Genomic DNA, 14,527 nt, shown 5'->3' with positions numbered 1-14,527 from the left:
CCCCCGAACCATAACAATAATCCTGTTCCCTTACCCCCAAATTGTACCATCATCAACCCTACAACTAACCTCTAATAAAAGTAACCCCTTCGTCCAAAAAAACCCCTTATCCAACTTTAACGGAGTACCCTATTATCTCTGCGTTCGAGAGCGGCTGTCCCTTTAAAATACAAAAAAAAACCTTACAGCATAGGCTCATGCATAATGAGAAGGGCGGTGCTTTAGTGAGTTGGTGCTGATTTGATGACCTGAAAGTGGCAGTCCACACACCACAACACACATTGCAGCACGGGCCCACACAGCTCCAACTTAGCACACACCGCCCCCCCCTCTCGCAGTCTCTCCTCTCCCTCTCTCCCCTGCCGCCGCTCCCGTCTGAGCTTCTATTTTAGTTTCCCTCTCTCGCTGTCAACGACCCTCGCTGCCAAAAGGAGACGAGAGCAGCAGCAGTAGCAGCAACAACAACAAGAACAAAAAGGAGAAACTGAATCGAACGCAACTGTTGAGTGTTCAACCGTGAGCTTGAGTATCGGCAGCAAGAAGGAAGAGCAACGAAAACAAGAACGGCAATAAGCCGGCAGCCAACACTTTGTTTTCTCTCTCTGGACGCTGAGAGCTGTTCGACTTGGGAAGCTGCTGCTGCCTGCCTCCCTGCCTGCGTTCTGCTGCCGCGTCTAAAATAACGTTGTCTTCAACTGGTCTAGTGTTCTTCACCAACGCGACTGAACCTCGCCGGAGAGCGATCGAATCGTTTCCATGTTGCCTTAAAGCAACGGCGACATCTGCGCTGTAGATGTTAATATCCACAGAATTAGTTGTACTCTATTCTCCGCAGAAAAACCTTACGGGGTTATTTTCAGAAGTGTCCCGTGTGGGATTCAAGCTTTAACAACTTTTTTTTTTAGTTTAGTGCGCTCAACAGAAGATCACATATGCGCGCCTTATCTCATAACCTATAGCCTTTCGAGTCCGTTTGCCTTTGTCTACCGGCTGAACGCTCAACGGAATAAGCATCATTCAACAACTCCGACGAATTCTCTCCAACCCATGGAGCTGGGCGGCGACCATCAACTGGGCCCGATGGGGCAGCAGGTTCTTCACGTGCGCGGGGACTCCGAGACAGACCTGGAGACGCTCTTCAACACCGTGATGAACCCCCAGGTGAGCGCAGTGGCCAGACCCTGCCAGGGAGGCGCGCTACCCTGGCGCTACAGGAAACTCCCTCCGTCTTTCTTCAGGGAGCCCGACTCTGGCTCGCACTCGAGGCAGTCGAGCGCCGACTCCACGTCTCCGTGCGGCGGGGGACACAACGCTGGTCCGCCGCCGCCACCGCCGCCGCCGATCCAATCCTCGCTCCCTCCCGGGCTTGTCCCACAACACAGCCGCTCCCACTCCTCTCCGGCGAATCTGCAACAGATTCAGGGAGGACTCGGTGGATTTGGACCTTTTCAGCAGCAGCAGCAGCACCATCAGCAGCAGCAGCATCATTTGCAGCATCAGCACCTTCATCAGCAGCAGCATGGAAGGCAGCTGTCTTGCAGTGAGCTTCAGCAAGCGTCGCTTGCAGTCGGGGAACCTCCATTGCCTCCAGGCTGGGAAGTCGCCACCACTCCATCCGGCCAGCGCTACTACATCAAGTGAGTGTACTTTGCTGCTGTGGTCACAATCAATTGAAATGTCCAGAGGTCAGCGTACTGAGCGGTTTCTGCTGAAGTGGCCTGGACTCAAATCGAGGCAGCCACCTTGTAAGTAATCGCGGGGTTTCTCTAGTGGCGTGAGCTGGTGGTATCAGCCCGTCCCACCAATGACCACACACACAAAAAAACCCCGCGTCGCATAAAACATGGTTCTGCATTTCATTTGGTATGAATTTAAATGTTCAAGTCCGACTGTCATGCAATGAGCATCACTCTTAGATGAAGGGCAGGGTGTGAAAGTGCTGCCCCCTACCGTGTGGATCAGAGGTCACTTGAAGGGCTCTTCGAGGTAGCTCTGTGACATGCACTTCAATGAGTCGTCCTGTACACACGAAAGGTTGCACGGCTCTGTGAGAGTTGCAAATGTATTCTTTTGGATGGTCATTAACAACAAGGAAACTACTTAAAAGTGCGGAATTAAACGGATCTATGTCATCCAAATACGCCTTATGTAATGTTGACTGTTATTGTTTATTGCACAACTACATCACTTACTTTATTGTGTCGTATATTGCTATATACTGCTAGTAATTACCAAATTAATCATAATTGTGCATGCTATATGTGAAGGGAATATAGTTCAGTCATGCAGCAATGTTACAGTTTACTCGAATGCTGGCTTGTCACATCGAAAGCATTTCTAAACAATGCCATACATTGTATCATGAGTTCAACTTTCAACTGTGGTTGCAATGGATGTAATGAATCTCACAATTGTGGGTCATAGGTTCCAGAAGTTCACGTTGTTTTGTGCTTTTTGTATAACAATTAACACGTGCACCCCGAGAGCTGCCATATTTCCCCACGTCCATCAGTGTGGGTTGGTCAGGGGGGAGCATAGACATTAGAGCAGAGTGCAGTACAACAATGGATTTTGCTGCTTTGTCCTTTGCTGACGAGAGCAGTCCCACAGCAGCCTATAGCACCTGTTGTGTGCATGGGGGTCGCCCATCCAAGCACTATCCAGGCTCAAATCTGCTTAACCTCCGAAATGTGATGATATTCGGTACATTGTGAGTGTTCTGGTCAGAGGTCTAGACAATGATGCATGGATGTATGTTCAACTTCTTTCGCACCGTACGTAGCCAACCGTGCTAAATCGGAGATGCATTTATTAAACCGTTCATGTGTTTTTTTCCCTCCGGTTAGAATCTGCACATGACCTGAATGTTCTGTTAAGAAGCCGCATCAACATTTCTCCCTGCCCAAGAGACTTTGGAAATTATTATTTCAATTGCAGGGGCCATTCTGTCCATAGGATGACCACTGTTGATTTCCCACAATGTGGTAAGCAATGTATCACCCCTGAACGAATGATGGATGATAGGCTCAGAGGACCCCCCCCCCAACGCAGAGCTGAATGTACAATTTTACAATTGTAAGCTGAACGACAGTGCCATTTTACCAGATTTTAAGAAAGCTGATGAACAAAAATCTAATGTTATTAAGTCACTTTTACAAAGCAAAGCGATTGTGTGTCGGCTTTGGGAGTCCAAAATAATTGTATCGACTTAACAGAAGACCTCCTTATGAGCAGCAGGCAGCTTAGAGAAGGCACTGTGCGTACGTGTGTGCTCAGATAAGGCCCTAATTGTGTTTGAAGCCACCATTAGACAAAGCATCAATACGATTTTTTTTGTTATTGGAAATGCAATTCCATTCGTCTGTCATGATCAGTCCACTGCTAGATGAAGGGCTCCCCAAGCCGTCGCCGTCTGTCACGAACCCGTGATGCAATCATCCACCTAGCGCAGGAAGAGGGATGCTTTAGAAACAAGTCCACCACAGACTCGTCGCTCGGCACCAATGAGTTGGGGTGTGTGGTGGGGTAAAGTTTTGGTGCTCCCAGCTTTTTCAAGACATCTGGCCAGTGTGATGTATGCATGTGCGTTGAACTGTTTTCGCACCGTGCGTAGCCGCGATGGCGAGATGTTAACTCCCTCGCCAGGTGTACAGGACGACGTGGGTGCGATCTCGACCCTGGCGCCTGTTGTATATTTGGAGTTTGCATGTCTCTCTCCCCGTGGTCGCGTGGTTTTTTTTCTCCGGATCCTCCGGTTTTACCATCCACGTTTAGAATCAACGTTTCCTTTGGAGTATTTGTCTGCTGTACATTTCTACGAGATAAGCCATATCGTTGAGCTATCATTTGTGGACATGCCCCTTCTGAAAAAAAATCCATATAAAATAAAGAGTTCAGTTTAACCAACCGTGCTAATCCGAAATAGAGTGGGACAAAATATCCTCTATAGGGGGTGCTCTACAAGCTGCCTCTACAAGGGGCACGATCAAGAAATTGCAGGGCTGCACCTTTACCCAATGTTATTGCCGTACTGCGGCCACTATTGCTGCCTAGGGCGAGTTCCTTCTGACGTGCATTGCCAGGGCAGTCAGAGTCAATGTTGCTGCAGTGTCGGGTGGGGGGGAGGAGGGGAGGAACATGTGGCAAAGAGGTTTTTTTTGCACTTGAACACCCACATTCCTGAACGTTCAAATTCCAAGGCGTGTAACATTGAACAACTGTCCACATAACTGTGCATCGTCCCAACCTTTTGGACGCGATTTGAGCACGCGTTTCTTTTTTTTCCGCGGAAATTAATATGGAGACACACACACAAAGAAAAAGATCCCCGTATAGCCTTAACAGGCCGTTGGGGCAAGTGCTATTAGCGATCGCCTATGAAGGCCGGCACGACACACGAGGGGGTGGGTGGCCAACACCACGCCCGACCGCATTTGTCTCCCTAGTGGCGATGTCACCAGATCGCAACAGCTACCCTTTTGAGGCTTAGTCGACCTAGAAGAGGCCCAGGACTGGTTAAGATTATCGTCACTGGTGTTGGCCGTGAGCGGGAGTCGAACCCGGATCGAGGTTCGTAGCGCAGCGCGCGCTAACCGCTACGCTACCGCTTTCCACACACCGTCCAAATATATCCGTTCGTACGCAACCATAAACAGGACAGACACTCGTCCCGCAGACATAAGTGCTGTTTAGCGAGTACCATGGGGTGTTACGGTGGCTAGATGTTAACAACCTCGCCTGGTATACAGGGGGTCATGGCTTCGATCCGGGCCCTGACGCCTGCTGTATATTTTGAGTTTGCGTGTCTCTCTCCTCCCGTGGTCACGTGGATTTTTCTCCTGGGCCCCAGGTTTTCTCCCTCCACATTTAGAATTAACACGCGTTTAAGAGTATTAGGCTGCTCTGAATTTCCACGTGATAAGCCACTTCGTTGAGCCATCATTTGTGGCCAAGTCCCTTCTGCGAAAGAAGAGCTCTACAGTTCAGTGGACCTTACCGGGTACAATTACCAAAAAAAAAAGTTCATAGTTTATTTTTACTTGTTCAGGCTGGAACGGCACAAGGTGGGAGAGTGTCATAGCCACAACAATCCACGGCTTGTTTGAGTCTCTGGTGCGCAACACAGCACCAGGGACTCATTTGAGGCTGAGTTGACCCAAAGAAGGTCCAGGGCAGCTTCTGATATCACTTTATACTGGTGCAATCTGTGATTGTGAATTGTACCCGAGTGACTGAACTTACAAGTGAAATGCACAATCCACTGCTTCACCGCTGCCCATATATACATGAATAAAGACAAAGTTCCCCCCTATAGCCTGAGCAGACTTTTGTGGAAAGTGCTGTTAGCGAGCACCCTTGAAGGCCGGGCGCGGCACATGAGGGGGTGGGTGGGTGGTCTCGACCATGCCTGGCCACCTTTATCTCCCCTGTGGCGATGTTTACGCACTGCACCAGGTAGTCACTTGAGGCTGAGTCAACCTAGGGGAGGCCCAGGACCAGTTCAGATAATCGTCACTGGTATTGACCGTGAACGGGAATCGAACTCGGGGAGGTGGGTTCGTAGCAGAGCGCGTTAACCGCTGCACTACAGTCTGGTAAGGCTATACGGGGGACCTTTGTCTTTGTACATCAGGGACGTGCGGTCAGGGGAGGCAGGGGAGGCACAGCCTCACCTGCCATCCTCCAATGAAAATAGCTGTTACGAAAAGTAAAAAAATAACAAAATTATGATTTTTCCACTGATCTGCGTTATGTCATTTCCGTATGATTCCAAACATTTTTATCGTCAAAATCGCCAAATTTGCGGAGCTCCGCTGCAAATGCAGGGAGAGTCGAGAGGCGAGGAGGCAGCGACGAGCTCAGCCTCCCCTCTGATTGCGCAACCCCTCAGACACTGGATGGAGCGCGGGCAATAAGCGCGTGCCCGTTACTGTCTCTCTGTAATGATTGGAATCATACAGAAATGACTTTTATAACACAGATCAGTGGAAAAAAATAAATAAATAAATTCACTTTTCGTAACAGCTATTTTCATTGGAGTATGACAGATGAGGCTCTGCCTCCCCTGGCCGCACGTCCCTGATGTACAAAGACAAAGATCCCCCGTATAGCCTTAACAGACTGTAGGTGCAAGTGCTGTTAGCGAGCACCTATGAAGGCCACAACGGTACACGAGGGGGTGGGTAGCCAGCACCACGCCCGACCGCCTTTGTCTCCCTAGTGGTGATGTTTACACACCGCACCAGGTACTCATTTGAGGCTGAGTCGACCTAGGGGAGGCCGGGGACCGGTTCAGATAATCGTCACTGGTGTTGGCCGTTGGCGGGAATCGAACTCGGGTTGCTGGGTTAATAGCGCAGCGCGCTAACCGCTGCACCACCGCTCCCCACTACATACATGTGCGCACACACATACACAAGTACAACTACGGCACCAGCTGTTTCATTCGCCACTCGTTGGCGGTGCCGTCACCACAGTGCTGATAGCAGGCTCGGTGCACCTTGAGGCCACGTGGAGTGGCAAAGGCTCGCTGACGGGAGGCCGCGGAGCAGACCCAGTTGTTGTGGGTTGACTGACTGAGATGACTGGCAGATGCACATGGCCATACGGACACACACTCACACGTGTACATGCCAAAGAGATGTGATATGATGTTAAAATTACACATCGAGACTGACTCACACTGTGTCTGTTTACATTTGAATATGCAATCATGAAAATAAAACCCTAATTATGTTATTAATAATTTGAATAATTTATTTGCTTTGTAAATCCAATGCCTAAGGCCTCCCAGCACCATAGACACGTCCGTTTAAAATATATAGATTATTTTCTTCCCTTAAATTTCCACGTGATAAGTCACTTCGTTGAGATACAATTTGTGACCAGGTCGCTTCTGAAAAAGAGCTACATGGCTCAGTGGGGCATGAGCTGGTAAAATAAAAAATATATATTTTAGTATTATTCGTGTATAGTTTTAAAGTGATTTGTTTACCTTTCCTATACTTTGCACTCCCATCGTATTCTTGGTTCTTTCAGTAAAGCAACGTAGATAGAAAATGAAAATAAAAAAATTATAAAATAAAATTTAAATTCGAAATAAAAAAAATAGAAAATAATAAAAGCAAAAAACCCACGACGTTTAGATCGTAACACAAGCGGTTTTAAGTAATAAAAATCACTCCTATTGTGTTTCTGTATTGTTTGTTGTTGAAACGTTCTGACTCGCCCCGACTGGACGTCTGTGAAAAAGAGCTTTACAGCTCATCGGATTCCTCCAGTACAAATACATATTCTGATTCTGGGGGGTCGGGGGGGGGGTTTGATTGACCAAACTAGAACCAAGTCACATATCACTCAGCATCGATATAATGGGCACATCATGGGCACACCCAACTAATCAGGCTTCCATTTATTTGCTGTACCTTTCTTCCCCAATATTGAACACGATCGTGCCACCGGAGTCATCTCGTCAGGCCAAGGGAGCCGTGCGGATCTCTTGCAGAGGCAGGTCGACCCTTCGCACCGATAGCGCAGCGGTTCTCTTGAGTGTGGTCCTCACGACCACCGGGTGGGCCGCGGAAATGTTTGCGTCGGGGGCTGAGTGGTCCACAGTTTGAGGAACACCGCCTCTAGAGTTATACTTCAGGTTACTGCCGTTGTGTTTTTGTATTGAGATCGAGAAAAAAATGCCAATCCCCCCCCCCGCCTCCCGTCACCACACACACAGTGATGTTATCCAACTCCGTACGCCATCGCAGAATTATTATGCACGACTGCAGCTGAGCCCCAGAACACGTGTTGATTAAAGAAATTCCTCGTTTAATTGTTAATTAATAGTTGTTTTTTTTAGGTGGGTCTGGTCATCCGATTGATTTTATTATAAGACCCGGGATACAAAACGAGCAGGTAAGAGATGAAAGGCAAGGGTGGTATGACCATGCAAATGGAATTCATCCGGGTAAATTATTTCAATCAATCCATTGAAAAAAATACGTGGCCATACCATTGCTGGTGGAAGGCCCTCCGCTCAAAACTACGGCGAGCCCAAGCAATGGGGAATTGTTGGCTCGCTTTTCAACACTGGCCAGATGCCTTCTAATGAGCAGGGGACACGTCACGACACCACGTGTGCCCTGCCGTTGTTTGGCTGCGGTGAAATCGTCTTTAGGGTCTTTTTGGCATTCTCTGGTCTGACACTGGTGAGATTAGGTCGTAAAGAACGCTGTTTGTTTCTGGTGTAGGCCAATCAGTTTGAAGGACAATGCCATATATTATCAGAGCGTGTTTGTTTACATGTTCACCACAAGTACGTGTGGTTAATGCAGACTTGATTCCTTGCAAAGGGTTTCCATTTGGTGGTTGAACATCTTAACACCCGTTTTATTGCCAGAAAAGGTAAAATCTCTTCTTATTTTCATACTTTGATACTGGCAAAAAAAGTCCCCGTGATGTGCGGTGAATCCGCTTTATGATCTTGGTTGCACACAAGGGCGGGAGATGGGGGGAGATTTAAAAAACTGGCCCATTGTTTCAACTGCAGAGCCAGCTCAGCCTCTGGGTTGCGAGTCCAGAGTGGCGACTACAATACCACGTGAGCATCCTGGGAATATTATAATGAGCAAGCAATGGCCTAAAGTGTTCAGTAATTACCATTACTGGATTCGCAGATGTGCAAGTTGGCATGCCGTGGTATACTTTTTTGAATCATCGGATGGTTACATAACACACCTTAATTCATGGGTCTTTGCGTAACGTTTCCGCTGTATCACCTGTGTGTGAATAGGATTATTAATAGTCTTGGTTCTTTCGGTAAAGTCACGTAGAAGGGAAATAATAAAATAATAAAAAATAAAATATTATATATTAATCATTAAGACGCTGTCTATCCGACAGCTCTGTTTCTTCACCTGATGACGGCTGCTTGTGTTGTGGCCGAAACGTCGTGAGAATGTTATTATATTATGTTTTATTTTTATTATTGTATTATTTCCCTTCTATGTGACTTTACCGAAAGAACCAACAATATGAATCCCTGCAGTCACGAAAGCTTTAAATCGAAGGATTATTAATATGATGTTATTTTGTTAGAAGGTTGCTGACAAAGTTGTTGAGTGATGATGTGCCTTTAAAGACTTTACCGAAGCTACGCCAGTCAGTCGCTGCCAGGATTCCCTTATTAAATATATCTTAATCTGAGGCGGATGTAGCAGTTAACTAAAGATTGAATTAAATATAAACACTGTATACACTGATAATGGCAGTGTGTGGTTGGCGAGAGTAATAATAGCCGCCCTTGGCACGAAGGTGGCTGATTGTGGGGGTTTAGTTGCTTGAATTCTGCTTGTTATTGGTGCTGCTGTGGGCTACTATAATGGATTAGAACTTCTGCAAGTGTCATCCAACCACGGCTACACTTGTCCCTGTGGTTTCTCACGAAAACAACGACAACGGCTAAATGTATGGTCGGTGTTAGGACAGCCGCACGTGTCTCGTTGTGGCAGGATGCCTCGTTGCCAAATTAAAAATGCCACGTTCAGCAAATCATGCTGCAGTGCTACAATTAGTGACTAACTTCTGATGACTGAATACATGAATGGAGAGATCACAGTGCAAGGCTTAAGAAAAGAACTGTGTTTGGTTCTGGTGACTCAGTCCTCTTTTATCTTGTCTTTAGTATTAATGCACTGACCATTCTGTAAGAGGTGACTCACCGATGACTCAGCGTCCACAAGTCGGTTGTCCTCACGTTTAATTGGATCACAACTTATCCCACAGGCATGTATAGGCGCTGGGGAATTGCCGTGCCTAGCTTGACGCCACACCGAGCATCGCACTCACTGACTCACCGGCACTGAGCCTTATTCTCACATCTTTTTTAAAATCCAAATTGCATTTGCACCTTTTTAGTTTTGCATCACGTCTCCTTGTGCGCACCCAGGTTTATGAATAACTACCGTGCACAGGCATACGAAAGCGACGCCAATAATTCATCCACGTCTATTCGAGGACTATGTATCCCGTTTCTAGACCGCACACTGCAATGCTGCCACGGTGTAATGGTCAGAACACTTGACTTGCAATCCAGAAGTCGCCCCCCATTCAATTCAATCTCCTGGTGTGGCAGTTTAAGAAGTGGGCAAGTGATTTTCAAATCACCCCCAAAAGTCTCTGTCCACCCACCAGTATATATCGGTAGACCACAGATTGTTCGGTCGGCATGTCATGTGCAGTGCAGTAAAACGTGGGTGTTCCCGCGTCTTGAAGGATTTCTGGCCTGTGTGGGAGTGGTCCAAATGGCCTCGAGAGAGGGGCTGTCTGGAGCTCCCACGAGTGGAGGCCCTTTAGCCGTGGTGCGAGCAAACAATTGCAGGGATGAAACCTCGACCAATGCTCACCCACAATACTCACGATACTCACCCACAATACTCACAATAATCACCCACAATACTCACAATGCTCACCCACAATACTCACCCACAATACTCACAATAATCACCCACAAAACTCACCCACAATACTCACAATACTCACCCACAATACTCACAATACTCACCCACAATACTCACGATACTCACCCACAATACTCACGATACTCACCCACAATACTCACCCACAATACTCACAATACTCACCCACAATACTCACAATGCTCACCCACAATACTCACCCACAATACTCACAATAATCACCCACAAAACTCACCCACAATACTCACAATACTCACCCACAATACTCACCCACAATACTCACGATACTCACCCACAATACTCACCCACAAAACTCAATACTCACCCACAATACTCGCCAACAGTACTCACAATAATCACCCACAATACTCACCCACAATATCCTCAGCAGTGCGTACGTTTTGTATGAATATTCACACTGCTCTCTTATCTATGCAGAGCTCGCCACACATGAACAGCAATACCTTTATGATCTCAGCAAGGAGCGTAAATCATCATCACGCCAACTCTGGCCATCCTTGCAGGAGCGAATTTTGTCTCGCCATCGAACAAAGACAGTTGCCGCATCGCGTGGCGCTTTCAGATGTGCTTCTGCGGCCATCTGGAACGCTCTTCCTTCCGATATTAGGAAGCCACTGAAGCTATGCACTTTTAAATCTAGACTGAAAAGTCATTTCTTTAGAGCTGCTTTTTGTGTTAATTTTATTTGTCTTTCTCCAGCACCTCCGATTGGCGCGAAAGAAGTTCAGCATACGTACAAACAAGGCGTTGCTTTCACGAATCTAGAATGTCTTTGTCTTACGCTGCAATCGGTAACAAGCCAGCGGTGAAACAAAACCAACACCAACAACCGAATCGTGGTGCCACGCATGTGCTGTAACTTTAGACCCACTGTACACGTGGAGAAAACATTGCATGGCACTCCTGCCGTCGTTGAGTGTTTCCTGCTGAGCGAACCTCTGCATAACCTTGACACAACGTGTCCATGGTCCAACGTAAATATACCCACGGCCTGCACAGCTGTAATGCTGGGGCAAGTGGATAGCAGCTCCTGCGTCGCTCTCTGACCTCAGAGACCCGAGTTTGATTCCCGGCCATGGCTATGGCAATCGGTGGGCGAGTGATATTTGAACCGGTCCCAGGCCCGCCCTCCTTTGTCAACCGGCGATCACCAGTGTGGTGAAGTATGGTCAATCAGCTCCCATGGCTGACATGGCTTAGGGGGGAAATAATGCAGTAGTGGATTGACAGAGAGGTAGCAAGCACGGTATATATGTGTGCACACAACAGGTATCATAATAGAGGTTGTTGTGTTAGATCGTATTCTTTGGTTCTTTTGGTAAAGTCACGTAGAACAAAACAACAACAAAAAAAGAATACGATTTCCTGCAGTCACGAAAGCTATAAGTCAAGGGTTAGATCGTGTAATTATAAATGTGTCGTTAAACCCGCCACCACCCCACACAGGCAATCAGTAAAGGGTTTGTCATGTAACTCAGAACGTACCAATTCGTTACTAGTACAGCACACCGGTATGTTGGAGAGTAAACCCACAACATTTACAATTCGATTGCATGAATTGGCACGTTTTGTTGACATGACAAACCTTACTAATTGGCTGTGTCGGGTGGTGGTGGTTTTAACGACATATTTATATATTTACGCGATCTAACCCATAAACCTCTATTATGGATAATATTGGTCGGGAAAGCCTTGTTAAATAGGAATCATATTACCACTACTTTACGTTACTTTGGTTCACACATTAAGCCGCGATTCTAAATAACCGGCCATCAATGTCATCGCCTAACACATCGGTTGCAAATGTAAGCTGCAATATTGCCAGGGCTTCATCTCGGTTAGCTTAGCCTTAAAAAAACTGCTCAGTGTTTGGTGCTGCATTGTAAAGCCAAGTCTCCACTGTTGAGTCTGGCGTTTGCTACCAAGAGGTGGGACTTCATCCGTTGATGGTCGTATATTGACGCAGTCTGGGCTTCGACGAGGTCAACTCAGCCTTTAAAGGCTGGCTTTATCAGGACTTTGTAGGCGTACATGGGAAAGGCTGCTCGATGTGTACATGTGATGATGGTCACCATCATCACATGTTTAGGCCTTGCTGGCCTAAACAGCCTTGCTGGCCTAAACAGGTGCTCTCACTCACAGCACTTTTCTCAACATTATATTTTGCAACGGTAAAGGGAGGCTCTTTGTCTCGCGTACATATACGTGTGCGCATTCATAGGCGTAGTGTAAATGACCTCCTCTCGCAATCACTAAAGGGACCTTCACGATGGTGGGCAGGTCTGGGTAAAGCTTAGTGGCTCGGAGTTGGAATCATTCTCGTGTTCACCTCGGATTGTGGCAGGAATGTCCTCTGGCTCCTACGCAATTTAACACGTTTTTTTTGTTCACGTACATTGTTTAACGAACTTGCAATGGCAATAACAGTGGGATTTCCATCCGGTGTTCGATGACTAAAGCAGTCAAGGGAGGGTTGCTCTAGTGGTTCACGATGCTACGAATGCTGACGGCACCAGGGAATTGTTGCTTTATTTTGAAACAGTGGTAATATTTGAGTCAGCATCTTCCTCTCAGTTTTGTTTTTTGCTCAAAGTCTATGGTCTTTATTTAGCTCTTCTCTTGGTGTAGCTGACTAACTTTTAGTCCACTCATAGTTATTTAACGTTGGTGTAAAATGGAGCACAGTTTATTATTAGATCGGCCTCCGTTGTATATACGTTTACAGTTTAACACGTAGTCTTTCGCGACCGATATTATTCATAATAAACGTTTTTTGGGTTAATGATGACGTCACACTGCTGCTGCTCTATATAAGAACGGGAGCCAGAGGGGAGCCTCACCATTTTGGCGAATTGCCCGATGATGCTGGATGCAATAACCAGTGAAACGTCGTACTCAAAAATTTTAAATGTTGTGGATTCACTCTTCAACACACCGGTGGGCTAAAGTAGTGAACTATTTTGTCTTTTGTCAACTCGACACTTTTTTGCTGATTGGCCGTGTCGGGTGGTGGAGGGTTACGACACGTTTATAAATAATGCGATCTAACCCAAAACGATTTGAAATCGATTAATCGATTTGATCGTTCAGCCCTAGTAGGTGGTGGAGGCGAAGGCTGAGAGGCTGTGGGTGACGTGAGTGTGGGGTTGAGGCGACGCGCGTGGGGTGGCGGTGTGAACAATAAAGTGACGACGCATTTGCCAAACGACGTATAAGGGGGGGGGGGGGGGACGTAAATCGGGGACGTTACAAAATAGCCAAGTTCTCACGACTGGTCTTCATCAGTGCACCGCAGTCTAAGTGAACGTTATAAAACTATCTCAGGCCGCGTGGTCAAAGAGATTCGTTAATTTCGTGGCCAGCCACACTTGATTCTTCTGTGGGGGTCGTTGCAGTCATCATTACGCGTGATGTGAATTTTATGACAGTTTTTTTTGGGGTAGATCGCGTAAAAAAAACTGTATTATGGATGATATTGGTCGCGAAAGCCTCCGTGTTAAACGTATTTTATGATGGCCCATAGCAGGACTGTCAACATTGGCCTCTGTAGCAGTTGGTGGCAATCACTTTCCGGCAACAACAGAGGGCGGATGGTCGAAACTCAGTGAGCACCGCACCGATAACCAAAGCACGGGGCAGATAAAATAGAGCAAATAGGCAGAGTGAGGAGCGTTGGTGGTGCACATGCCAGTCATCGTATTCAGTTTAACCATAACACCGAGGTTTGCCACACGTATGGATGTATGTTGAACCTCTTTCGCACCGTACGTAGCCAACCGTGCAAATCAGAGGTGCGAGGGAAGGACAACAAACTAAACACAAAAATCAGTTTTATAGAAATTAGTTTATTTAATCCAGGTGATTTTAAAGTGGCATAGCTCCAATGGTTTCCTAATATTGGAAGGAAGAGCATCCCAGACGGCCGCAGAAGCGCGTCTGAAAGCGCGCGATGCGGTGACCGTCTTTGTTCGATGACCACGTGACCTTCTGCCCCACAATGTACCTAGTCTGGCACACGCGCCGTGGTGACATCATTG

At 47.0% G+C, this 14,527-nt stretch overlaps 1 protein-coding gene across 3 annotated transcripts in view; it reads left to right on the top strand.

Moving 5' to 3' along the window:
* The first annotated feature begins 242 nt into the window (after window positions 1-242).
* LOC144734509 (transcriptional coactivator YAP1-like) overlaps window positions 243-14,527 on the top strand; it is a 64,280-nt gene continuing 49,995 nt past the window's right edge. The window contains exon 1 of one of the 3 annotated variants that reach the window (XM_078616736.1): window positions 243-1,637. In XM_078616736.1, the coding sequence (XP_078472862.1) occupies window positions 1,048-1,637 (590 nt within the window). In that variant the 5' untranslated portion in view covers window positions 243-1,047. The remainder of the gene's footprint in view (window positions 1,638-14,527) is intronic. The other 2 variants (XM_078616735.1, XM_078616734.1) reach the window with 2 other exon arrangements.

The sequence above is a fragment of the Lampetra planeri genome, chromosome 51, assembly GCF_965212315.1.
Source record: "Lampetra planeri chromosome 51, kcLamPlan1.2.h2, whole genome shotgun sequence".
NCBI lineage: Eukaryota > Metazoa > Chordata > Hyperoartia > Petromyzontiformes > Petromyzontidae > Lampetra > Lampetra planeri.
The sequence above is the reverse complement of the archived record's forward strand: the minus strand, read 5'-3'. Positions and strand labels throughout refer to the sequence as shown.